Genomic DNA, 26,562 nt, shown 5'->3' on the forward strand with positions numbered 1-26,562 from the left:
CTCAATGAAGACAATGAAATCACTATTGACACAGTTCACATCTGGGATGGATTTCAAGGACAATAAGACAAGTGAGAAAGCTGATCTCAAATGTGTTATTGTGTGATTCCATTTATATAATATTATGACAAAATAATACAGGAATAAGACAGATTCCTTATTACCAGGAGTTAGGGATAATACAGGAGGATGTGAGTGTAATTCAGGAATACAGTGCCAGCTAGAGCTTGTGACAGAGCAGTTATGCTGGGGTGTATGGAGGTCACAAACATACACATATACCAGTCCTAATACTAGAGGGGACCTTGCTGTATTGGTGTGGATTTCTTTCATCCCTTCTCCTCATAACAAGGTCTTGCTATATAACTAAGGTAGACAGGGAACTTACTAGGTAGCCCCAGGCTGGCTTCTAGCTTGCTATTTGCCTGTCTTTGTCTCTAGAGTGCTGTTTTTGCAGGTGTGAGCTGCCTTGTTTTGATATTGCATAGTTACATTAATATGTGGTCATTGAGTGAACTGGGTGAGGGGTGCAGAGAAAGAGGACGTGTCTGTTGCATACTTCTAACTTTCCATGAAACTATGCTTTAAAATTAAAGGGAAGCAGAGGCAGACGATCACTGGAGTTCAAGGCCAGCCTGGTCTACAGAGTAAGTTCTAGGAAAGCTGGGGCTACACAAAGAAACTCTGTCTCCATCCAACCCCCCACAAAGCCCCACTGAATTTCTTGGAAATTGTTCCTACATTATATTTTAGTTGGTTGATGTAAAATAAAATATTCATATGTTGTATGTGAACCAAGCTGATTAGTATCTTAATACAAAAAAATTACGTTAGAAGTATTTCTGAGTAACAAGTACAACCAGAAATGTTTCATTGTGGTTAAAAAGAAAGAAACAATGAAAATGGTTTGGAAAGCTTTGAGCAATGTTTACTTCCCAATGAGCAGGTCCTTCTGGAGAAGCTAAGGGAAAGGGCACTTATGTATGTCCTAGCACCTACAGAGTTCAGGACTTTCCTGATTTCCTGGGAGAATTACTGATGTGGCTATCACTAATGTTATGTTTTTGGAGTTAATTGGCGTTGTTGAAAAGACCTTAAAAAAAAAAAAAACCAAACCTACAAAGGGCTTTTAAAATAAGTAAATAAATTCAGTCTTCTGTTTTCCCCCACTCCTGTTTTAGACATCTGTAATTTATATATGGTATCGGCTTCCTGACAAAAGGGTAGGGGCATGCCAGCCTGGGGAGGGCTCCAGCGCTGTGCCTAGTGCTGTTCCTTATTTAGGACTTAAATTTCAATACAGTGGAGGATAAGAGAAAGTCTTTGCTATGTCAGAGTCTCGTGGCATTGAAGTTATTTCAGGTTAAAGAAATTATTAGATGCTTCTAATTTTAATGTAGCAATTTTCTTTGTTTGCCTGTTAGATGAGCCACCCCCAATCCCCTGCAGATTCCAGTGAAGCAAAATGCATGGCTCTTTATTTGAGGCCACACATTTATATCCAGCCCTTAAACTGTGACATTTGCGTAAGAGGTTCTTTCAAATGGTCTGTGCTTAAGGGAAAGCACACAGAGGGTCACTTTGGCTCACTGTAATTTTTGTTCCAAGTAATTATCAGGATGTAGGGACGCTTTGTTTAGGAAATACGCAAAAGGTAATGTGAAGTTGGGTCTAAGGGAAGGATAGACACTAAAGCTGAGATGAAGTTTGACCTGGCCTTAAAGCTCTGATCGCACTTCCCCAGCTCTCGGTGACCCCACCCGCTGGCTTATGCGCAGACTCAGAAAAGCGCCTCCCCACTCTACGCTCAGGCAGCGTAAAAGTGAAGGGCACCTCTTGTAGCCAATCAACTTTGTGCGTCGGACTGTGGGGGGGAATGATTGGACTAATGGAGGACGTCGGCTGAGGGTGGGAGCACCACACTGGCCAATCCCCGGGGGCCATGCGGTCTGTGCCCAGTTTGAGGCACCACCCCTCCCGGCTCTGGGCACTCTGCCCGGTGGGGCTGGGAATGTCCCGGGCGGAGTTGCTTAGAACTGATCATAGCACTACCCTGCAAGGCTGTGTTGCAGGGCCCGGAAGGCTCACTGTTCCGAGATGGCCGGGCAATCAGACAAGGATGTGAAGTACTACACCCTGGAAGAGATTCAGAAGCACAAAGACAGCAAGAGCACCTGGGTGATCCTACATCACAAGGTGTACGATCTGACCAAGTTTCTCGAAGAGGTGAGATGGGCACGCACGCTCCAGTGGGGCTCGGGGAAGGGTGGCCCCGGCTGTGGATACCCCCCGGCGTGACCTGGGACCGATGTCCGAAAAATGATCTGAGTGCTCAAGTGTTTGAGAACATTTAGGAGGGTCTTCCGCGACTGCACACTTGTGTTCGCTTCTGAGCATGCTCACCTGCTTGTGCACACCTGTGTCTGCTCCTGCGTGCCTTGGGTTTGCACATCTGGGCATGCCTCTGGGAGGTCGAGAAGCATCATTGCAGTGTGAACTGTTCTTACAGGCTCGGAAGGGCAGTGTACTTGCGGGCCAAACCTGGGTCCCTACAAGGTGCTCAGGAGTGTCCTGAATAAATGCTACACACTTGCTGGGAGAGTGCACAACCGCGTAAGGATTTTGAAAGATCCTTTTTTTCCCCTTTCTTTTGTTTTCATATAAGGCTCTTTCCATGTAGAATAGAGAACTCTCCATTTTCGAGCGGACTTCTAATATCACCCGGTTGGAGTCCTCTGGTCTTAAAAGCTGATTCGCCCAGAGGGTTCCCTAGGGTCGGAAGTCCCGGGGGGAAGGGGGGGGGGAGTCACTCCCAGGACCTCTCTGATGTCCAGAGCCATAACTCAGCAGAGCCCGAAGAGTGTCGACCTTAATGGAGTAGTGACTTGTCTAAGAGCCTCAGCACCAGGCGAGCTACCTAAATAGTGTGTGCCTTGAGCTAGTACTAGGGAAGGAAGGTAGGCAGCGTGGTACAGTCAGAAAGCTGGAACTTCATCTTTAAGCTACTTCCGAAGTTGTAAAATGTAATTTAGAGGAAAACATTTCCTCTGGCAATGCTGGTCTCAAGATTGTGGTTTTTGCTGCCCAGCCCAAGGGCCGTTTTGTAGTCTTTCTCTTTATTCCTTCCAGGTGCAGTGTTACTTTGAGTCACAATGACCTCTACACCCCATTTCTTTTTTTTTTTTTTACACCCCATTTCTTTTCAATTTAAATATGAGTGCTTATCGATGGGGTGATTTGCACATTTATTTGTTTGTTGGTGGGCTGAGCAAAAGTAGAGGGTCGGTGTTAGATTATAATTTATATCCAGAGACGTTTGTTTTGCAGAGAATGTTAAACACAGAAAAACCTTGAAAGTTTGGAGTTGAAGTTTCATGGTAAAACACTTGACTGTTAATGGTAAAATAGGGCTCCAGTTTAATAAGGAATGGTTTCCAGTGCGGACTTAGATCTGCCTCCCTTCTGCTGAGTCCAGAGCAGGTTTGCATCATAACTTCTCAAACCAACAGTCCTGTATCTCCTGTATTGTTAAGCCAAGGGCCAGGTGAGTGACTCTTCACATGGAACTGTCCCTCCCCAAACCATGATATATGTAATTCTGGAATTCTACGATAAAATGTGTCCCTTGACTTTGTGTATTTAATAAAGTGCAGCATTTGTAAAAAGAAAAAGACAAAACACTGGTATATTTTATACGCTGCAGGTGTTTTAACTTGTCTCATTGTCCTTTCAAACAGGCCCCTAGACCTCAGGACTGTTGACTTTTTAAGTTACCTCCCTGTCCTGTACTCAGTGGATGTCCTAACAGTGACAACCAGCACTGTCTCCAGATACGGCCAAATGTCCCAGAGGATGGACTGTTACTCCCAATAGAGAATTGCTACCCCCAAATAATTGTGTATGACTTTAAAAGTAGATCTTTGAAGTAGGTAACAGGGATGAGATTATTAAATTATACTCAAAGCCATTGATTCTTTTGATTTATTCTCATGAGGCAGGGAAGGGGTGAGAGGACACCACAGATTTATAGAGCTCAGCTGCTCAGTTGGGAAACAAGCTGGAAACAAATTTCTTTGTTCCGCCTAAGTTTTTGGTACCCTATCTCTGAGAATGGCCTGGGAAGAATGCTTCTTGACCAAAATGGAGAAGCTCCCTGGGAATCAGTCATCTAGGATGTTGATGGAAAGGTCAGAGTTTTCTAGAAGCACAGAGAATGGTTGGGTCCTGTTGATTTAAGGGTTAGAGGGACTGAGGACCTGCCTGCTTTTCTTACCCCTGTTCTTACTCTGTGTGAGTGTTCTACCATGGAGTGGAGCATTTTCTGTGATCATCAGGCTTCTTGGTATGTTCAGATCCTGCCTGGTGTTGACATATTTCTCCTCTTGACAATTGACATTTTTGAAGCTTGCTATACTACTATGACTGCTTGTTTTACACAGCTTCTTGGTCATTGGCTTTCCTCCCCTAGTGTTGCATTGCCTTTAGGATCTCGGTACACTGACCTGCACTGTATGGTTCCATTCGTGTGACTGCTTGTGGCTGTTTGGGTTACCAGTTCCTCACACACCTCAAACATGTTGACACAGTTCTTCCTAGAATCCTTCAGTTTCAATTATTTTGTTAGGTCTACATGGATTGTCTCGTGCTTTGACTTAAAACAGAAATATTTTACAAGACTTAGAGTGTCCCACTTTCCCTGCCTCCCTCTCCTTCTACATCTCAAGGTTCCAGAAATTTCATGAGGCACATGAGCTGAAGAATATGTCTATCCTTGCTTCTTACAAGTTAAAAAAATGGGAGGAGCATCCTTCTTTCCTTTCTAGAATTTTCTGTTGCCACGAGCTGTGTCTCCACAGGCTCTGGATTTACCCATCCATGTGGCCCTGCTTTCCTGAGGTTGCTTTGTCCTCCTTTAAGAATCCCTCATTTCTGTGGAGGAAGCATGTGCTGTGGTTGGCTGGCTCATGCCCTGCTGCCTGCCTTCTCTGGGCCTTAGATTCCTCCTCCGTAAATGGGAGACTAGCAGTGCCTGCTTGCAGCTGACATAGAATAAAGCTTTGACTAGTGTAGTGTGCATGCCTGTATTCTGAGCTCTTTCAAGACTCAGGAGTCAAGCAAGAGAATTCCCAAGAGTTAGAATGACCAGCCTGGATGACAGTGAGAATGTGTTTCCAGAAACCAAAACTAGAAAAAAAAATAATGTTCGTTGAACACAAACCATGATGAGTTTTCTTGCTCATTTGGAAACTGCAGTCAGGTCTGAACTTGAGCTGTGATTTCCCCTTTGCAGTGTCCTGTGTAGTTGAGTGCTTGAGGTGTGTTTTAGGTGAAGTGTCAATCTGGAAGGTAATCTTGGAAAAGGAGAGTAGTAGAAAAATTATCTTTCTAGTAGTCAAAAGCACAGTTTGAAGGTTCCTTGTGCAATGTGAACTCTGTCTTCCTGAAATAATGTTCTGAGGTTCAGAGGTAGAAATCCAGCAGGGAGGCAATCTAAACAGCAGCAGGGTTCTGATTCCTAGCTGGTGCCTGCCAACAGGATTATAAGCCTCATTACCTATATATTTTGAACCTTTTTTTTCTAGTCCTGCCCCCTATGTTTTGAGTTTATTATTAATGAAATTGAGTCTTGTGATATAAGATCATGGCATTAGCCAGGTTAATGATTATAGAAATCTGAGAGACCTTTATTTGGAATGAAAACAGGTGTTAAGGGCCAAGGAGCAAGTTTTTACATTTCCCTTTTCTGTGGTTGGGCCAGGTTTAGGCAGAGTTGTGGAAGGGAGGAAGAGAGCATCATGTAATAATCCTGTGGCCTTTCTGTTCTGGGCAGTGGGTGTTTGTAACAGATATCTCCTATGTAGAAGGCAAGTTGACTCTCCTCCACACAGAATATTTTTCTAGTGATGCTGAGATTCTGAGATTTTAAATCGAGTCTTGAATATTCATTGAAAGCATCCCGCCTTGCAGAAGCTGTTAACTTCTGACTCACTTGGGCTTTTTGGGTTCTAAATGAAGTTTTGCTTTTTGTGGCTGTTTACCTTCCATAGACCAAGAATTCAGAGCTTGAGAACCACTGTCTCCCTGAGACATTTAAGATGCAAATCTTTAAAAGAACAAAACAAACAAACAAACAAACAAAAAGATGCACACCTGTGTTTCCAAGAAATGGAAGGGCATAGGTCTTTACTCTTTGGTGCAGCCATATGTCTCTTTAATGGGTGTATAGTGGAAATCTACTACTTAATGATGTGTTTTGGGTGGTGACTTAGGCATCCTGAGTAAATAGGTAGGAAAGCCATATCTTGTAAGACCCCACATGTGTCTTTTAAGCATTTCTACTGTTGGGGAAGGTGTTCCTTTTCTGAAAAGAGATTCCAGTTTTATTTTAACACAGTAAAAAACAAAAACAAAAGCAACAGTAAAATCAAAACAAACTAAGACACCAGATCACACTTGAGGAACCTAACTCTCATTTCTGTTTGTCTTTAAGGTGATGAGAATTTTGTAAATAAGGAAGTAAAACAGGTTATACAGGCCAGCCTGGGTAAATAGGGAATAGGTAAGACGCTAATCACTACTTGGTCTACTACTAATATGGATGTCTGTTATTCTAGAAGACTCTAAAACCCTGGGAGACAACCCACGGCACCTCTCTTGTGTAACAGAATCTGAGTAACTGTGGTCCTCCTCCACTCATGGGAACATGTAGGGCTGCAGCGGGGTGGGGGCAGGTGGGGGACTGGTTCTGCCCTTAGGGCGTTGGGAAAAATAATATGTGTGAAAACCACTTAGAAAAACATGGAAAGAGAAGTTGTTCAGGCAATTAAAAGTTTGGGGTTTTTTTTGTTTGTTTTGGTTTTGTACTGGGGATTGAACTCGGGGCCTTGAGTATGCCAGATGAGCCAGCATGCTACAGCCCACTCCTTGTGATTTTATTTTACTGTGAAGTAAGGTCTTGCACAGGCTGGCCTTCATCATGTGGTTAGTCCTCTTACCTCAGCTTCCTGCATGCTGGGATAACCAGTGATCATCTTACTTCTGGAACTTTAAAATATAAACTTTATAGCTTATTGTTTGGGGGAGAAGAATCCACAGTTATTGTGAAGGCCTGGGTGGCATGCAAGAGTGAGAAGAAGAAAATTACAGTTGCCCAGAATTGCATGCCACACAGAACATCCTCTGAATGTCCTCCAGTCAGTGCTGCAAGTGTGAGCATGTACCTCTCTTGCTCATGGTGTGCTTCATATTAGTGGAAAGGTGCTCTCTATGCTCTCTGTCACCTGCTAGTTTCCCCACTGAACTCTGTTAAGGATCCACCTTAGAGCTCATTCTCCTCCTGGCTGCAGGTTGATTTTATAGTATAGGCCACCTCCCTCTTGTGTGCTTAGTCTACCTTGATTACTTACGATAGATCCTTGTGGCGAAACGTGTTCTTTTACATTTAAATTAGAAAAGTATCACTGATGTACTGGGGGTCATGGTCCTCTGGGCACTTACTTGCAAGGGCTCACATGTCAGAGTGTTAGGTTTTTTTTGTTTTGTTTTGTTTTCTGTTTGTTTGTTTGTTTGTTTTTCTCTCTCTCTCTGAGTTTTTTAAGGTCTCTCAGTGACCAAGAAAGTTGCTTATGATTTACTCACCCCTTCTAAGTTATTTGGGTATGTGTTGCCATCAGAAAAAGAAATGAACAGGCACCTTTAGCATGTAAATTCTGCTAATAGTACAGTTTGAGGAATACACCTAACTGTCTGTCCCATGGAACATCAGCTTTCACTAGCACTGTCTGTCTATCTCTTTGTGTGGGGTGCACTATTCAACAAGTGGCCTGAGAAACAGCAGATCCAGTAGAACTTGAGATAGCAGTACCCAAAGCCACTTCCTTTACCTTGAAAGAGTGTGCTCTTGGTGTTACCCTGGGATATTGTTTTCTTGGGAATGTACTGGCAAGTGTATTTGTGAACTGCCTCCTGGGGCCTGTGCTGCTATTAGAACCAGGAGAATGAGTTGGAGATTGGTGGGCTAAACTCTATAGTAGGTGGCCTCTGGTCAAATTCTAGTCAAGTGAATGTCAAATCACTGAGGCTGGGGAGATGCTGGAAGAAGAATGGATATGGGAGAAGAGCAGGAGGAAAGGGAGTGAGGTGGTGTTAACACTACAGGCCCACTTTGTCTGGCTGACTGGTGAATGGTTGCAGACCATGTGGTACCAAGTTTTTCTCCCACCATGTCCTGGGTCACAAAATATATTCTGTATCTTTTTACTGTGAAAGTAAATATCACCTATGATATTTACTTTCTCTACAGTGAAAGTAAATATCCTTTCACCCTTTTCTACAGTGAAGTAACAAAAGCTATTGCCGGGGACATTTACTGGATGTTTGTAACGTTCATTATGTAGTAGGCTGTAATGCCAAGTGCATTATGGTTATAAAACCTTCTTTGTTGGGGTTAGGGAGATTGCTCAACTGGTAAAGTGCTTGCTACACAAACAGAAGGACCTGAGATTAACCCCCAGGACTCATGTGTTAAAACCCAGGTGTGGTGGTGCACATGTGTAATCCTAGTTCTAGGAGGCAGAGTTGGGAGGATTCCTGGAACTCACTGGCCAACTAACCTACCCAACTCCAGACTGGTAAGAGGCCCTGTGTCAAAAAACAATGGAGACAGCATCTGAGGAATAGCCCCCAAGGTTAACTTTTGACCTTTATACACTTGTGCACAGTCATTCTAGTTCCACACAAGAGGTTGGTTGTTCAGCAATCTTTGTTCTTGGCCACTGGGCCTGGCTTAACCAATCTGTGTGATTTTCATCAGGAATGAAACAGTTCCCATGTGTCAGGCATGTGTGAGGAGGCTGGGAAGGATTTGGAGAAGCCCTTTAATTGGTGGGCCTTGGAAGACAGGAGACTCTGACCTCACCCTCTTGGTTGATATGGAGCAAGCCTTTGGTTTTTGTTCAGATTGATGGTGGCACCATGAGCTTTTAGCCAGCTAACACATGCTAGCATTACTTTAAGGAATACACTTTGCAGAAGAAAACAAAACTCCCTCTTGTTCAGAATGGTCATATTTTCCCTGTGTGATTCCTTCCAATGACTTCCCGATGTGCTGGATTTAAAGCTGGGTGGCTGGGTCCTGCCTTCGTCTCTTCCACTTCAGGTGGTAACACTGTTTCTTCTCCACCATACCTCTGTTGTTTCTCAAACAACTTAGACTCCTTTCTGCCTAAAACCTTTGCTCTTCTTCCCTCCTTGCTTGTGGCCACTGCTCCAAAAGGCAGATTACAGCTCCTTAGAAAGGGCAGTTCTCTGTCTTGATAATGACATCAGTGGGGTCCTGAAGTGAGTGAGTGCTTGTCTCCTCTGGATGGCAGGTGTCATGTATCTGCTTGGTACCCTCTGCCCTGGACCTAGAGACTACTCAGCAATGACCCTGTGATGGAATGAGAGAGCCCTTTGGTGGAAGACAGCTGCCACCCACTCTCCACACCTGTCCTAGTTCACCCCCACCCCTTTCCCACCAGTGGCACTTAATGGTAGCATTAGGATCTTTTCTTTGTCATAGACACTTGGTGAAACTCCACACTGAACCGTTTATCACTCAGCACTTCTGGGACTTAGTTGTGAAAATCTGGCTTGTTAATACACCCACAGAGCAAAGCACAGTTGAGCCAGGTCCTGTGCTGTACAACACAGTAGAGTTTAGCACAAACAGCACATTCGGAGACACTTTCCTGCCTCTTCCTGTCTAAGCCAATGCCTCCATGTTTGCTCAGGGTTCTCCTTTCTCAGTTGATAACATGACATTTCTTCCTCACCTTCTGTTTTCTATTCCTCGTGTACAAGTTCCCCTCTCCAGGCCATTCCTACCTACATGTAGCTTCTCCAGATAGCACTTCCCCAATGTCATCTCTGTGTGGTAGAGCCTTTGAGAGGCCTGCCATTTCCATCCATTCCCTTCCACTCTATTTCATTTGCTCCTTTCTCATAAAATTCTAGGAGTGTTTTAAAGCCACTCCTGCCAGGGTCTCCTGACAATCGATGTGTCAGCTGAATCTCATGCAGTTGTTTCCTGCTTGGCTTCCTGGATGCCATCTCCTGGCTCCCCCACAGCTCCCTGGTCACATGTTTGGCCTCCTTTTCTTCCATTTCTACCTATCTCTGACCTCAGTACATGACACCCTAAACCAGAGGTTTTTCGTTTTTTCTGGACTATGCTGTCCAGTGTCACAGCTTCCAACCTATCATATCCAGAGCAGAAAGGCCTATCTCCTGAGCCCAGGATTCATGTATGCCTGTCTATTTCATGTCCCCACCTAGACCTCTCAAACCTAAAAACAATACCTGATTTTCTGTCCCAGACTTCCATCCTTATCCTTCCCCGTGCCAGTTGATGGCACTTGTGTCCCCCAGTCTTGAGTCTCTTGCTCTTCATATTAGATCCTCCAGAATAGTCTGTTGGCTTCTCTTTCTCATTAAAGTTAGAATCTGATCAACCTTACTATCTCTGCTGCTCTCACTGGGCTGATCTTTGTCATCTCATGCCTGGCCAGGCCTCCTAGGACCCTGAGTTTGCTCATCACAATAGACTGCCATTTTAGAAGTAAAGCCAATTTGTATCACTTTATTCTGCTTAAATGCTTCATGGTTAATGACTGTACTTAATTAAAAATCTTAGGCCATAACTACAGTATTCTGGAAAGTGTGGTGCTGGCAGAGGGACACATACATAGATTAGTGGAATAGAACTAGAGAAATCCAGAGAGAGACTTGCACAGATATTTCTAACCAATTTTTCACAAAAATATAATGGCAGTTTTATGGAGGCTAGGCAGGCTGGCCTGCACTACTTCAGATCAAGCAAGCATAGGTGACTGTTTTGTTTTGTTTTGTTTTTATTACAACATTGATTGGCAGTGTTGCTGTGGCTTCCTGGAGTTGAGTTGTCATGACTTTTAGCCTACATGTGACTGGGTCCTTCAGCCCACTGCATTGGGTAGGGACAAGCCCCTTTGGCATGTCTGTCATGCTATGATCTTCAGTCCTCAGGTGGTCCTTAGTGTCTCCTGTAACATGCTGGCTTTTGACACCCTGTGTGTCTACTTTACTCTAACCATCCAGTCTTTCATTTCTTTGCTAATAATCCTCAGGCTCTTCACATATCAGCCAGTGACCTGGACTCTCTGACCGATACTCCATGGATATACTCTTTGAATTTCAATTGTAACTATCCAGAAAGGACTCACTGTTTTGTTCCCCCACCCCCACTTTTCTGTCTAGATATCTAATCTATACTGTTTAGTCTCTACTACAGAAGGCTTCTTAATAGTAGTTCTCTAATCTATATATGTGAAGACACTTGCCCGTGAATTTGTTTGAAATTTCATGAGACTTAAAGCTGGATTTCTTGACTAGGTCATACATGAAGTAGTTGAGTTTAAACTTAGAGGAAACCTAAATAACTATGCACAGCGAGATGAGAGTTTATTCATTTGTCAAATCACGTAGCTTTTCTGCCTACGCCTGGGCATTAACTGTTCTACCCTGAGGAGTCCACACATCTAGTTCCCTTTTCATGCAGCCTGGGCAAGGGCCTCATCCTCAAGCTCAGGGGCAGTAGTGGAGTGAAGGAGATAAAGAAGAGAGGGCAAGGGAGTGGAGGACTCTGGAAGATTCTACAGTCCTTTGCATTCTCCTTCTATTAACCAGATTTAATCATGTGCGGTACCAGCCAAAGGGGGAGCTGGGGACACTGCTTACATCTACTTAAGGTTAAATACTATTGAGTAAGAGAAAGACACTAGAGCAGCAGTCTTTTCTCAAAGCTTCTGAAGCCATGGGGGCATCTCCAGCCTCCCAAGGTCTTGGATCTAGTGCAGGATTGGGACACAATGATTTGGGATGAGTGCTCCAGCAGTGCTTTGTCTAAGAGGATGAGAGGGAACCCGAGAGAAGAGAACTGCCTGTGACGGTGGCCGCTGTGTCCTAGATGAGCAGACCTCCTGGCTTTCTTGGACAAGCCCACAAAACTTTTCACTTTCATTGAGAAGACATTTGGATCTTTGAGTTTGGAAGTTTGTACAACATGCGATCTGAGCTCAGTGAAATGTGGCTATGCTAGGGATTAAGGCCAACCACTGGCCAACCACCGAAGAACAAACAAGATATGTTGATCTAAGATATAGATCAAGTTTAAGATAGTTTTATTTTATTAAATTGTGTTAAGGAAGAACACAGCTGACAAAGATAATCCCAAAGCTGTACTCTGTTTTGTTTTGTTTTGTTTTGTTTATCTGAAAGTAAGAGGGACTGTGAGATGGCCTTAGAGTGAGTCTGGAGGTTTTCTTCCAGAGGAAAGATGCTCCCTGCTGTGGGAGCCTTGAGTTGCCTGTTAGAGTCTAAGTGATGTTAACTTCTCTAGCTGCATCTTTTCCTCCTGGAGCTCATTGCCTCTATGTTAAGAGTTATCATTCACTCAAATAATCCATATCAGAACTAGTATCTAAAGTTATTTTATCTTATCAATCCTTGTAGAACCATTTTTAGGTCTCTGAAAATCTGAAACTGTTTTTTTACCCATGGTTTTAAAAAAAACAAAAACAAAAAACAAACCTGCATCTTGTACAGCAGTGGTTCTCAACCTGTGGGTCTCAACCCCTTTGGGAGTGGAAGGACCCTTTCATTGGAGTCTCATATCAGATATCCTGCATATCAGATGCTTACATTACAATTTGCAACAAAATTACATATCACATAAAGTTACATAACAAAATTCATAGCAAAATTACTGTTATGAAGAGAAACAAAACAGTATTATGATTAGGGGGTCACCACATCATGAAGAACTGCATTAAATGGTTGCCCCATTAGGAAAGTTGAGGAACACTGCTGTAGCGTCTATAATAATATGTTTGTCTTTTATCATTGGCCTCATTCTGAAAAGGGTTTGAAGTACAGCTTTAGTAATATTTTACCATTCTTGTCTTACTAGTGTAAAGGGTAACCCCAGGTCATGACTGTGAAATGCATCCAGGGCTGTGTGACACGTGGATGGTTCTGTGCTTCTGAGAACACATTCTGTTTTGCTCTAGTAGTCATCGATTTTCTTTTGTGTATGAGAAATTCTACTCTCATTGCTACTGACAAAACAGTTGCATGGTGTCTGCTGTATCAACATGAAGCCCTTCTGGGGTCAGGTTTTGTCACACAGACGGTAAGTACTAGGTCAGACACATGTGGGCTTGCCTGCAGTACCCATAATGTTTGGGCTAATTGTTTTTTTATGTCTCGGGGTAAAGCATTGTGCACTGCAGTCTTAAACAAGGGACATGTCCTCTCACTGAGGTTCTTAGAACTTGGTTGTGAAGGACATTATCATTTGGTCCCTTGGGGGACATTTTACACGTGCCACTTTGATAACTCTAGTGTCCTCATGAAGGAAGCAATCCCAGGAACAGGAAATCTCTTCCCAGAATGGGTGTTTTTTAAATAGAATTCCTTCCATTAGAGTCTATTTGAAAAGCTGTAGGGTGGGTAGGGTCACTGGCTTTGTGGATGAGCTGATGTGTTGTGGTCATGCTTTTAATAGCTGGGCTAATTTCTCAAAGCAATAACTTAACAGTAATTACATAAAATTATTAGGGTAGCATTATTAGTGAAGGATGAAATGGGAATCTGAGTTTTTACGCGGGTTGGCCAAAGGTCTCTAGTTAGTACTTAATTCATTATGGGCAAATGTTGTTCAGTGAAGAACAATGATCGAGTTTATGATACTGTCGTCTTTTTAGAACTCTTAACTTTTAGATGCCACACTAGCTCACCGAGTGCCATGACAGGGATGGCCAGTTAATGCCGTCAGGGGCAGCCCCACCTTCCCGCCAGTAATTCTAAAGAGTGTGAGATCTTTTCTTGTCTCTTTGCCTATCTGAAGTGTCCTATCTTTGCCTGGGTTTATTGCTGCCATTCACTTAATGCTAGCTTTCTTGCCCTATTTATATTTCTCATTTTTATAGGTAGACCCTTGAATTCTCACTTATATTGCTGTATTTTGCATTTATTACTATAAATACCTTAAACACATTTTTAAGTGAGAAAGTTAAAAAACCACCTCAAATATTTAGTGATAAAGCAATGCTTAAAGCAATAACCCTTAATTTATATTAAAATAACATGAATGTAATGTTACATAAGCTTTAATTGCATTATTTTCAGAATGTCTGTGTGTCCTGGGATTGAGAAGATTGTAAAACAGGTTTGGCTTGATCCTAGTATTCATGCCATAGTCACAGAAGAGTCACTTGGTCCATAGCTCATGTGTGCCTTTCCAGGGATGAGTCAGCTGCTACAAAAGCTTTTCCTTCTGAAATGTTTAGACTTGTGTTAAAGGACTCTTCTTCTGGGAGTGCATTGAACATCATGGGTATTGATTGCTAAGTATGATGTATATTTGCAAATTGCTAAGAGGGTGAAATTTAAAATTACTACAAAAAGCAAACACAACAAAGCAAAAAACTGGTAGGTGTGTGAGCTGAGGGCTAGGTTAACTAGCTTGATTGAATCATTTCAAAATTGTATGTATTTTAAGAACATTATGTTATCACATACACACACAGAAAGGGGGAGGGAGGGGGGGAGAGGGGTTTGGGGGAGAACGAACCTGAACTTATTTCATTGTAAAGCTGGGGAGAAATTGTTTTAATGTTAACAAAGTTGAAAACGATGCACCTGCCCTGTGACATGGGTACTTGGGAGCCATGTGGGTCATCATATTTGCCCTCTCAGGGAACTGTGCTCAAAGTCATGCTACGTGTTTAGGATCCAATGGGTATTCATGATTAGTCAAAACTGAGGAGGCTCTAACAATAAAGGACATGGGTCTTCTGTTTTTTGTTTCTGCTTTAGTTTTTTTCTTTTAGCCCAAATGAATTACATGCTTCTTCAGGATCAAATCATATACTTTTATTTTTGATTTTTTTTCCCTCCCATCCAGTTACTACTAACAGGCTCAGCTATTCAATCAGGCAAGATTGGGTGTATTCTTCCTTCTATGCCCTACAGTGCTTTATACATAGTAGATCTGGTTTTGCCCATTAATTTAATAAATTATCAGTTAAGCATGAAGTCCTGTGACCTGGAGGGTAGGAGCTATAATAATTCAGGGGAAGGAGATTTGGATGAGCTGTGGATGAGAGCACCCTGCTCCTCAGCTGGCTGGCGTGTGTAGTGATCCTGAAAGTGAAGCCCTGCGCTATGTTCAGTCAGCACATACTGCAGGGCCGTGGAGTCGGTAGCAAACACAGATGAATGGGGCATGCTGAAGTCTGAGCCATGAGAAATCTCACAAACAAATTGATAACTGACTTGAAAGTGTGACAGCGTGAGCAGCGAAGAAAAGGGAGGATGCCGTGTTGGGGTGGGGATTCAAGGATGGAATCTGAAAAGTTGTCATTGGAGTGGAGGACATGGCCATGGCATCTGAAAACAAAAAGACTGGAAAAGATTATGACAGGAAAGAGAAATATTATACTTTCGTGTGTGTTTGGACAGCAAGGAGAGTTTTCAAGTAGATAGATGTTTTAGGAGCCTGGCACTAGGATATCAGAGAGGCTGTTACTCAGTGGTACTCAGTGGACAGGTAGTATGCAAACTGGAGATGCAATCCCCAGGAGAGGTATTGCAGATGGAGTGGGAGCAGAGCCGAGGACTGAGCCCCAGTGTTAGAGATTGGATGGCTGTAGTGGGCTGAAGGACTGGATAGCCAGCATTAGCTCTTTGTGTTATAGTTTGGAAATGCTTGGGACTAGGACTGTTTCAGGCCTCGAGTTTTGGAATATTTGTATATTGACACTGACATCTGAGGGATAAGGCTCATCAGTATGAAACTCATGTGTTTGATGCACTTCTTATTGTGTTTCATCGTAAACCTTTTGTTGTACTGTCAGACGCCACACATTAGAGTTTTACTCTAGGACCTTGCTTCTATAGATGCGGAAGTCCAATCTAGCCCACGGCACTATTTGTTTTTCAAAAACAGATAGACTTCATCTACATTTGATGCCCTTTAAAAACAAACACACAACAACACAAGACTGTTGTAGCTCTCTGAATCAAAGCCACTAAATTGGAAAGAAGTTCAGTATCATTTCTTTCAAGGATTATGAACTTACCTTTTTGGGCTGGAGGAATAGAACAGGCAACACTTATTTTTATCAGAACCTTTCAGATTTTTTAGGAAATTTTGGATTTGAACAGGAGACACATCGTCTTGAGTATAAACCCTGGAGGGGAAGTGAGCACCCACAGAGCACATCCAGTAATGGAGGCCCCGTGCTCTGTGCATCGCTGCGGAGACTGTGAACCCTCATCAGCTTCTGATTCTTCCACTATTTCTCAAACTGTAGCCCTTTTTCTTTTTTCCTAAGGAGACTGAGCTTCATATAGATGTAATTGTTGTAACTGAAGAATTCCAGAGAGTTCTTCTGGGTCCCTTAACAATCGTGCATCCTCCACAGTGGTGTAGACATTTCTGGAATGTTTACAGCCTTGTTGCTCAGAATGGTCTTCATTCTTGCAGGATACGTGGCAAAGCTACATTCTTACACAGATCACCCAAAATAATTTCATATAACTTAATAAACCTATGTTTCCACGATAAACCCTTAGGTGATGTCAAATTCTAGAATTTGCCAATTGGGGTATCATGCCAGCACTCAATAAAGTTTTAGATTTGCCCCCTCCCCCCCATTAGGAATGCAGGAGTTGTACCATGGCTTCCAGAATGTGTCTTTAGTGCTGACTTAGAGGTGTGGCAGCAAACTTCTCCAGTTCTGGACATGCTAAACTCTTAGTGTTTGAAAACAAAGTTCCTATTTATTTTTAAAAAGTGAAGCCTATTTATTGATATTCCCTAATCTCCAAGAGTTCTCATGTACTGGCAGGATCATAGAGAAGCTGGGAATTCACAAAAATACACAAAAGGAATTGTGGCTTCGAAAGATATGTGGATGGAGTGCATCGTTGGTAAGGCTGTTTCAACAACCAGATTAACCCTGGTCTCCGTGGGATTCCCGGTCCCAGCTCCTGCAGTTGTAATGGCTGTGGTTTAAGTCTTCTAAGCATCCAGTCAGTCATTCATTGGGTAGCTGAGTCACTCCTCACTAAGCGGGAGTCCTGCCATCTATGAGTCCTGACTCACACCCTTCCCTTCACGCCTCCGTCTCACATCCATCCATTCTCTGTCTCCTGCACACTGATATCTCTGTTTCACCCTAACTTCCACCCTTCATCTTCCAGTCTTCACTGTCTTCATCCTCAGGGCACTTTGCACTATGTGCTGTCTTTTCTGACCTGGGTTTCTTACAGTGTCCCTACGTGCCCTCAGGACTCTTCTCAGAGTAAACTCCCGGTGTCCTCACCTCGTGTTCCTTCTTTCTCTGTTTCATTGACTTATCATTGCTCAGCAGATAGAGACCTGAAAGCCCTTGGCCTGGCCTGGCCTGGCCTGGCCTGGCCTGGCCTGGCCTGGCCTGACCCTTTCCTTCCTGACCCTGATCTCCTACATTAGAATCTTTCTGCTGTGACCCCAGTCCTCACACCTCCAGTTGTGTCTGCTCTTTCTTCTCCATTGGGTGACACTCCTTGTTTCATCATGGTGACACTCACCCTGTGGTTTCAGAAATGACATTCATTTGCAGTTCACAGTTGAGCATTGCTCATATTTGCCTGTTAGACCGTGGTTTCCAGAGGCAGGAGCCATGGCTGTCTTTGTTTACTCTTGAGTCTGCACTTCAGGGACATGACACCAAGTATTTGTCCTATGAATTAACTAGAGCCACACACTTCTAATGAAATATTCCTTTGGGATATCTCCCTCCCCCCCTAAAATCCCTTCCCCTCCTTCTCTCCAGGCTCTACAACTGCCTGCTGCTGTCAGAGTTCCGTGGGTAGAGGACAGATATCTGACATGAATGTCACCTGTACCCTTGTTCTGTATGGTTGCTCATTTGAGGCTTCTTCTTGACTCTTGCAGAGAAATCATCAGGTGCCTGTTACGCTGCCAGTCCTTCTTCATAGCTTTCCTGTGGACTGCTCCCAATTTCTACAGCATGTCCAAAAGGCAGGCCATGACCACTGTGCGCACTCCAGTTGTTTATTGCAGTTAGAGTCTTATACTAACACCTGTGCTTATGGAAACTGTAGCAGATCTACTCACAAGAATGAGAGAAGAACAAAAGAATCGCTAACTTCCAGACAGTTGTGATTTAGACTTAGTTTATATGACAAGCACTTTGTCTTTTTGTGTGTGTCTTATATTTCAAGGAAAATATTAGATATTTTAAAACATTAGTCCCTTTGTTGTCTTAGGAAGATTTGAAGTTTATTTTATCTTATCCCAATTCTTTAGGCTTTGATTTTCTTTTTAATTCTTCCAAAAAAGTTTTTAGGGTAGAGTTGAAAATATTTCAACATCAGTCAGTTTTGGTATTGTGTTTGGTATTGTGTTTTTCCTAAGTTGTTTATTTACACACATACATATGTATCAGGGGCCAATGAGACCAATAGCCCAAAGTGATTTCTCTCTTTCCCTTAGAAGATTGCCTGATAAAGAGTTTTGAGAGGAGCTTCAGGTAAACATGCCTTTTGCTTCCTTTCCTTTTGGAGCTTGTATCAAGGGCTGCCCTTTTGCACCGATTAACATCAGGTTACAATTATCTCGTGACTGAGATGGAATGTACACTTTCTCTACCACAGCACTGTCAGTCCAGGATTCTCAGGACTCCATAGCAGACCAAGACGAACCCCAAAAGACCATCAAGGAGCCAATGCTGATGCAATCGCACTAGGGTCTTTATTCAATCTTACGCTTGGGCTCACCACAGTCACTGACACAGCAGGATGGGAGGGTGAAACCTGGAGCCCTCAGCTGGACAAGGTTTCATAGAAAATAGCGGTCAGGGGGCTGGGGGTGGGGGTGGGGTGTTCCTAGCCTACCAAGCATCTGATTGAATGACTATTGTAAGCTGACAGGTGGGTGCTCTGAAGCAAAACCATGGACAATCACAAATAGTCTGAAAGTACATCTGAAACAATCAGACTAATCCTGATTGGCTGTTATTAGGGAGTAGCTAGAGAGTAACTCTGGGATATGTAGCAGAGACAAGCTATGTGGTTCTTCCTGGAACTTGGGTACAGCTTGGTTTCAGCTGCAGATCAAGTGCTCAGGCTGTAGTTTTTCTTTTAAAATGGAAACCGGTCCCAAGATGGAGTAGGTTTGGCCTCTTGATGACATTACCTCTTTTATGTCATTTTGGAAAGCAGGCTGTCCCTGGTGCACAGTGAGATTCAAGCAGATCTTCTGAGGCTCACTTCCCTGAGCAGGAGTCCCAAGTTGACGAACTTGTGAATTAGGTCATTCGCTGGGGATTGAGGTGTGCTACCAGTCACCTTTGCACTCTGAAGGTTTTGGTTACTTCATATCTCCCACCTGCCTGCCTTTCTGCTCCTCAGTCAGATCAAGGCTCACAGTTCCAGATTGTGCCAGAATCAGAAAACCTTGATTACCATTACCATACTTGTGAGGTGCCATTAGTGTCTCTTTGATGCTAGTCAGATTTCTCATTGTCAGAACGACTGGAAGAGAACACATTTGAGAGAATTAGGGGAGTGTTTATGCAATGCGAGAAGTCATGTTGAGGACAGATACTAATACTGGGAAGTGTTTGTTTAGTACAGACACTGTTGTAATGTTAAAGCAATAATGATTATTTGCCTCTTGGAGAAAACCAGATTCACACACTAGACACTATTGAACATATGGTGTTTGTTTGACACATTTTAAGATATACCCTCCAAAGCTCTGAGATAAATATCAGTATTTTCTTCCTTTCATAAAATGCTGGGTAGTGGTGGCACACGCCTTTAATCCTAGCACTTGGGAGGCAGAGGCAGGCGGATTTCTGAGTTTGAGGCCAGCCTGGTCTACAGAGTGAGTTCCAAGACAGCCAGGGCTACACGGAGAAACCTTGTCTTGAAAAACCAAAAAAAAAAAAAAATGTTATGTGTATGTGTGTGTGCCTATATGTATATATGCATACCACATGTGTGCAGATAGATGCACACTAATCCCCTGGCACTAGGATTACAAGTGGTTGTGAACCACACGAGCGCTGGTGTCTGAATCTGGTTTTCTCCAAGAGGCAAATGCTCATTACCACTGAGCCACCTCTCCAACCCCAACTACTAGTATTTCCTCAAAAGTGTCTTAGTTGCTATTCTATTGCTACCAAGAGACACCATGACCAAAGCAACTCATAAGAGCAAACATTTTTAATCAGAGGCTTGGGTACAGTTTCAGACGGCTAGTCCATGGTTATTATGATAGGAAGCCGACAGACATGACACTGAAGCAGCAGCTGAGAGCATAAATTCTGATCTGCAGACAGCAGGCATAGAGAGGAAGACACTGGCCTGGTGTAGGCTTTTGAAAACTCCCCATCCATATATATATATATTTTCCAATAAAACCACACCTCCTGATCCTTCCCAAATAGTTCCACTAACTGGAGCCCAAGCATCCAAACATATAAGCCTATAGGGATCATTTTTGTTCAAACTACCACACATAGTATGTAGTAAAAACTTGGACAGTTATAGTCTCTGTATCCTGGAACTTCACCTGCTTTGTATTTAGTAAAGCTTTAGTGCTAGATGTGTCCAAATAAAGAAATATAAGGACCAGGCACCTTTTGAAAATACTGAGTATCCTTGTTATTTTCTGTTACTGGGAAGAAGGAAGGCCCAACTGTAGTCAGCTGCTCAGGGAGGTAGTTTATGTACCCTAAGGACTTGCTTAAAGGTCAGGATGAATTTGATCCAGGAACATCTTCAAGCTTAATTTCAGAAGTGATTTTTGTTTTTTTGTTTTTTTGCTTTTCTGCCAGAATGTTTGGATGATTTAACCCAGCGCTTGCCTGAGAATTCTTAGTTGAGAGTCTCCAGGTCTCATCACTGGTTGTGCATCATAGACTCTGCTCCCTGATACATGGCTGGCCTCTGTATTAACAATGAACTGGAGCATCTGGGAGCACTAAAATGATTCTGCCAAGTGAAAGAGTCTTCCTGCCCACCTGTGCACTCTCTCGCTCTCTCTTTGTAGATGTTCTGGCTATATGGACAACAGTTACTTACAGTCCTCCAGAAAGAGTATCGTGCCTTACCTGGGCCTTCTTCCCGCCTATCCAGTGGATGCTGTTGGCTGCACATTGCAGATGTACATAGTGTATCCTGAAGGGAAACTTTGTGCTCTCATCTCTGACCAGTGGTTTCTCCTTGGTCCACACTCATACTGAGAAGAATCCCAAGTTTGAAATCTTAAGTAGAAGACTGAAGAGACAGTTTAGCAACAGTTGAAGGGGGCAAGTTTGGGGAACTTTCTGGAAAAGCAGATCAAACATTACAATATTATTAAGGCTATCCATATAACATTGGTGTTGCTGGGTCTGTAGCTTGGAGACAACATCAGAGGAAAGGGTCTATGGTACCATCCCCAAGGAATTGGAGAGGAATGTTTAGAGTCCATGCTATAGATACTTAAAGTCAGCCGTTGCCATGTGTGACTTCTGGAATGGGCTGATTGATTAGATAAGTTAACTGTTTCCTTTTAATTTATCTGACTGAAAAGATTTTAGTATTCATGCAACCTGTTCTTTGAACAGCATCCTGGTGGGGAAGAAGTCCTAAGAGAGCAAGCTGGGGGTGATGCTACCGAGAACTTTGAGGACGTCGGGCACTCTACGGATGCACGGGAACTGTCTAAAACGTACATCATCGGGGAACTCCATCCAGTAAGTCATTTCTTGGAGAAGTGTCTTCTTCTCTTCCAAGGCTACTGTTTCACGTTGGGAAATCTAGATTTACATCCACAGAAAGCTTAAAATGGGTTGGGCAATTTCTTTTGATTTAGAATACTTAATTGGGCTGGGCGGTGGTGGCGCACGACTTTAATCCCAGCACTTGGGAGGCAGAGGCAGGTGAATTTCTGAGTTCGAGAGTTCGAGGCTAGCCTGGTCTACAGAGTGAGTTCCAGGACAGCCAGGGCTACGCAGAGAAACCCTGTCTCAAAAAAAAAAAAAGGAATACTTCATTTGAGACAGGGTCTCAATAACTAGCCCAGGCTGGCCTGGAACTCACTTCTGAGGCTTTTATCTCTCAAATGCTGGGATTATAGGCTTGCATCACTATGCCTAGCATGATACCATTTTTTTTTGTGATAAATGCATTAATTCAACCTTTCTTTACATTGTGGTTTCTTTTGGTTGCAGTTATTGCTGGACTCAGGGTCAGAGTGCTGGGCTCCAAGGCCTTGCACTGGGGATGGTTCTCAGCCTCTGAGAGTCACAGAGAGCTATTCAAAGGGCAGAACATCAGTCCATGTAGTTTGTTCTACAGCCAGGAGAGTGAAGGGTGGTCAGGAGTACACTTTGCCTAACGAGACATAAACAGCTCAAGTAGGCAAACCAAGAAACTTTAAAAATAAATAAGTATAGGCATATCTCTATATATGAATCTTGTGGTATATGAATGATGGTTGTTGTAAGAACTACAAAGGAAGGAAAGACAAAAGTAGGCTCTTTTTAGAAGGCCCAGAAATCTATTTTAGTATAAATTCTGTTGAGCAGTACGTGTGCATGTGTGTGTGTGTGTATGTGTATGTGTCTGCTTGTGCATTGCCTTTTTGGTTAGCTGGGAGGCTATATATACTTTGAGAGAGTCTGCTTCACTTATCTGGAGGATTATCAGCCCACACATTTTCATAGTCATATTTCCCAGAACTAACATGGCCGAATTACATCTGTGAAGTCTGTCCTTATAAAAGTTTCTCCCCATCCTGTTCTCTTAAGTTCTTTTCCTTTGAGGAGGGAGGGTGGCTTTATTTAGGTCACCACTCTGCAAGACTTTTCTATGGTCAGCATTTATTTAGATGCCTTTGGATTTTGACACCCTCAGCCTGAGGTTTAAATAGTTTATAATTACATTGTTGGGAAATTGCAGACTTCTCTGAGGCCATCATGGCAGAAAGATGCATATCTCCGTGAACTTGGGGGTAGAGAAGGAAGGGCTGGGTTTAGTCTTCAGTTGTTGCCTGAATTAAAAGTCAGTTTAGCACTTGTAACCTGCACATGTACATACGACAGTCATGGGTCCATTCTAAACCTTGGGACTGTGGATGGAAATGCTTCTTGTCCTCAACTTTACTGTTAATTTTTGTTGTCAAACCACGTGGATCAAATTTTGCAGTAACTTTGCTGAATGCCAAATGCTAATCATTGATTAGTATTTTTTTTTAATTCTCAATAAAAATCAGCTGTTTGGAAATGAGACTTTCATAGATGTCCTATGATTTTTAATGCCAACTCCCTTTTTATCCCTTACAGGATGACAGATCAAAGATAGCCAAGCCTTCGGTAAGTTTGTCCAGATATCTCAAAGGAGTGGTGGATAGAGGTAACTATGTATCGTCATTGTATTTAGTACATGTCAAAATGGGGCAAAGGTCACGGCCTACACAGACCTTTCTAGGTAAGGTGAATACGTAACTTACTGGTTTTGTAAAAGTTTGGTTTGGAAGTTTTTTGTTTGTCCCCACCCCCCTTTTTTTTACTAGTCCACATGCTTTTGAGAAGAGCTTGTGTATTGAAGTATTAATTTTTAAACATCATAATTATCAATAAATAAAAGTCCAAATGTATAGCTCAGTGGAAGATACTTGTGTAACATACATGAAGTTCTGGCTTCAGTTTCTAGTGTTAGAGTAAGTTAAATAAAACCGTGCCTCTGCTCTGAAAGATTGGACGTGCGCCTTGTTTTGAGAGGACTTGGAACTTGTTTAAGCTGAAGCATGTTCTCCTCCCTACCTCTGATAGTACCGCCCATGCCTCTTGCTCCTCTGCATCCCTGTGTCTTCGTGGGTGTTCAGAAAAGGACTAGTTTTTTTATTATATGTATACTGTAGCTGTCTTCAGACACCTCACAAGAGGGTATCAGATATCATTACAGATGGTTGTGAGCCACCATGTGGTTGCTGGGATTTGAACTCATGACCTCTGGAAGAACAGTCAGTGCTCTTAACCACTGAGCCATCTCACCAACCCAGAAAAGGACTAGTTTTACATTGACACACCATTCTTAAGTCTGAGCTGACCTTCTCACCCACGTTTGCTCATTAAATCTAGAATAAGGATTTATGAACAACCAGCTCAAGTTCCTTAAAAGTATAATCAGGAAAAGTTAATTCTGGCCTGGAAGTAATAAAGGGTGAAGGAAGGTTTTGCTTCAAAAATGGCAGCAAGAAAGCCCAGCTTTTCCCTTTCTCTCTCTGCTTCTTCTCAGTGGAGAGAGCACACATGGCGGGCGAGCTTCTCCGAGCTTGTAGTGACTGCTGGACATCCACAGCATGGGCTCTGCTGCTTTTAGTGCATAGCATGCAGAGATCCTACAGTGTGATCGCAAATGCTGGGATTACTCCAACTCTCACCCTCCAAGTCTCACCCAGAGCAAGAAAAGGCCTGTGTGTGCTTCCCTGTGCACAGCAATTGCACTTCTGTTTTCCCCTGTTCAAAACTGAGGACACACTTAACACCAGTGATAGTAGTGCATCATGAAGCTTTAAAAAAATGGTGTCTAGAATTTGAATGCTGTGTATGACCGTTGCTCAGAATGTGACTTTTACGTGTTTTCTGTGGCTGCTTTATTGCCAGCTGAAATTGCAGAGCACCTGTTTTTTGTTCCCCTCGAGTTCTCAGAGGAAGTCTGTTTCATGTCCTCTTAGGTGTTTAGTATGTAATGGTTCTGTTGGAAGTCACCCGAAGGAAAGCACGGCTTTGGGGAGGTTTATTTCCTGAGTTCTGGTCTGCTGTTGGCTAACCACATCTCTAACTATAGTACACATACAGATGTCCAGTAGTAAGCATGTCTCATGTCCCAGATTCCCTTCATCCGTTTGTTCTCAGATACCTTCCTTCACTGTGCAGCTGGGCATCTGTCGGTGGAGTGCTTGCCTAGCATGCACGAGGGCCTGGGTTCAGTCTCCAACAACTGTCTGTCATTCTGCTTGCCCCTAATCCCGAGTGCTTGGAAAGTGATTGCAGGAGGACCAGAAGTTGTCCCTGGCTACACAGTGAGTCCCAGGCTGGCCTCAGATTTGTGAGCTCCTGTCCCAAAGGGTAGAGTCTAGTGGAGGAACCTGAGTGTCCCTGCTGTGTTTGCTATTCTCTGTTTTTGTTTAGTTTTCTGTTTGAACTTGCAATCGCTTTGAGGTTTGGAGCTGCTGGTGCACAGAGCACAGTTAGCATCAGCATTGATGAAAGTCGTCCTGCCTGTGCTTGCAGGAGTGGGTAGCTCTCAGTAACACGTCGTTTCATCATCTGTGATGTACTGGTGTGGAGCATCTCCCTGGATCTGCATCTACTCGCTGTTTAAAGCAGATACTTTTACTGTCAAGATTTCACAAAGAAACAACTTTGTAGAGTTGTATTGTTCTACAGTAAACAAACAGGACCCTCTTTGTTCCCGACCATGACTTTGCTTAAAAAGGAGCACAGCTGGAAGAAAGCAGGGTGACCCTTGCTGGTCATTTGAGAGACTGGAAGCAAGCAACACAGAAGAAAATGTGTTGCAGCTTTTCTGGGTGCTTTGCTATTTCTGCCAAGCAATACTGATTCCTTAAGAATTTCTCAGGGTCACGTGTAGCTGGAGAATGTGTTCTGTGGCCTGATGTCTTTCAGTAAGCATCCTGCTTGAGACTGGAGCTAGAGCTGAGCTGTAGAGCACTTCACAAGGATGCACAAGGCCCTGGTAAACATATTAGTCCTCAGTGTTAAGAAAGAGTTACTTAAAATGTCTAGTTTAATTTTGAAAAGAAGATGTACCAGAGAGTATTAGCTTGAACCTGCCCCAAAGAAGCTAAATTGCCAAGTCAAGGTATTTATTGACACAGATATTACATGTCTTCTTAATTAAGTGTATCCACAACAACCAAATTTGCTCATATAGAAGGTAAAAGCTATATTGGTGCCCTTCCGTGCTATTAACTTTCAAAGCACTGTGATATATAAGGTTGTATTTGTCTGAGATCCTCAGATCTCAAGGCCCTGAAGCTCTGGTGAGCTTTGTGAGAGTCACATGCCCAGCCTCTGGCTTGTCAGTTGTGGTCTCTTAGGTTCCAGGAGGCACTGCACTTTCAGAAGGCTCCACTGTCAGTACTTCCAATAAAGGTGGGAGCTAGGTTAGACAAACTTAAATTGAGATAACTGATTTGCAAAGGCTATGGAGCTAATCATGATGTGTACTGGCTCACATGACATTTATAGGTCGTTATACATGCCATACACAGTTGTTAGCCTTTTTACTGTAAGTTAGAAGCCTCCCAGGTTTCAAGGTAAGCAGGTGGCAGAGCTCATTGCTGATCTGTTTGGAAAGTTCTTTTCCGGCCGGGCGTTGGTGGCGCACGCCTTTAATCCCAGCACTTGGGAGGCAGAGGCAGGCGGATTTCTGAGTTCGAGGCCAGCC

General features: G+C 43.2%; 1 protein-coding gene across 1 annotated transcript in view; it reads left to right on the plus strand.

Annotated features, from left to right (window-relative positions):
* Positions 1–1,957: 1,957 nt before the first annotated feature.
* LOC114622529 (cytochrome b5) overlaps positions 1,958–26,562 on the plus strand; it is a 28,700-nt gene continuing 4,095 nt past the window's right edge. Inside the window, exons 1-3 of the mRNA XM_028768953.1 lie at positions 1,958–2,226; positions 21,711–21,839; positions 23,430–23,459. Of these exons, the coding sequence (XP_028624786.1) occupies positions 2,098–2,226; positions 21,711–21,839; positions 23,430–23,459 (288 nt within the window). The 5' untranslated portion in view covers positions 1,958–2,097. The remainder of the gene's footprint in view (positions 2,227–21,710; positions 21,840–23,429; positions 23,460–26,562) is intronic.

This window comes from Grammomys surdaster, unplaced genomic scaffold (genome assembly GCF_004785775.1).
Source record: "Grammomys surdaster isolate TR1022 unplaced genomic scaffold, NIH_TR_1.0 189, whole genome shotgun sequence".
In the NCBI taxonomy this organism is placed as follows: Eukaryota; Metazoa; Chordata; class Mammalia; order Rodentia; family Muridae; genus Grammomys; species Grammomys surdaster.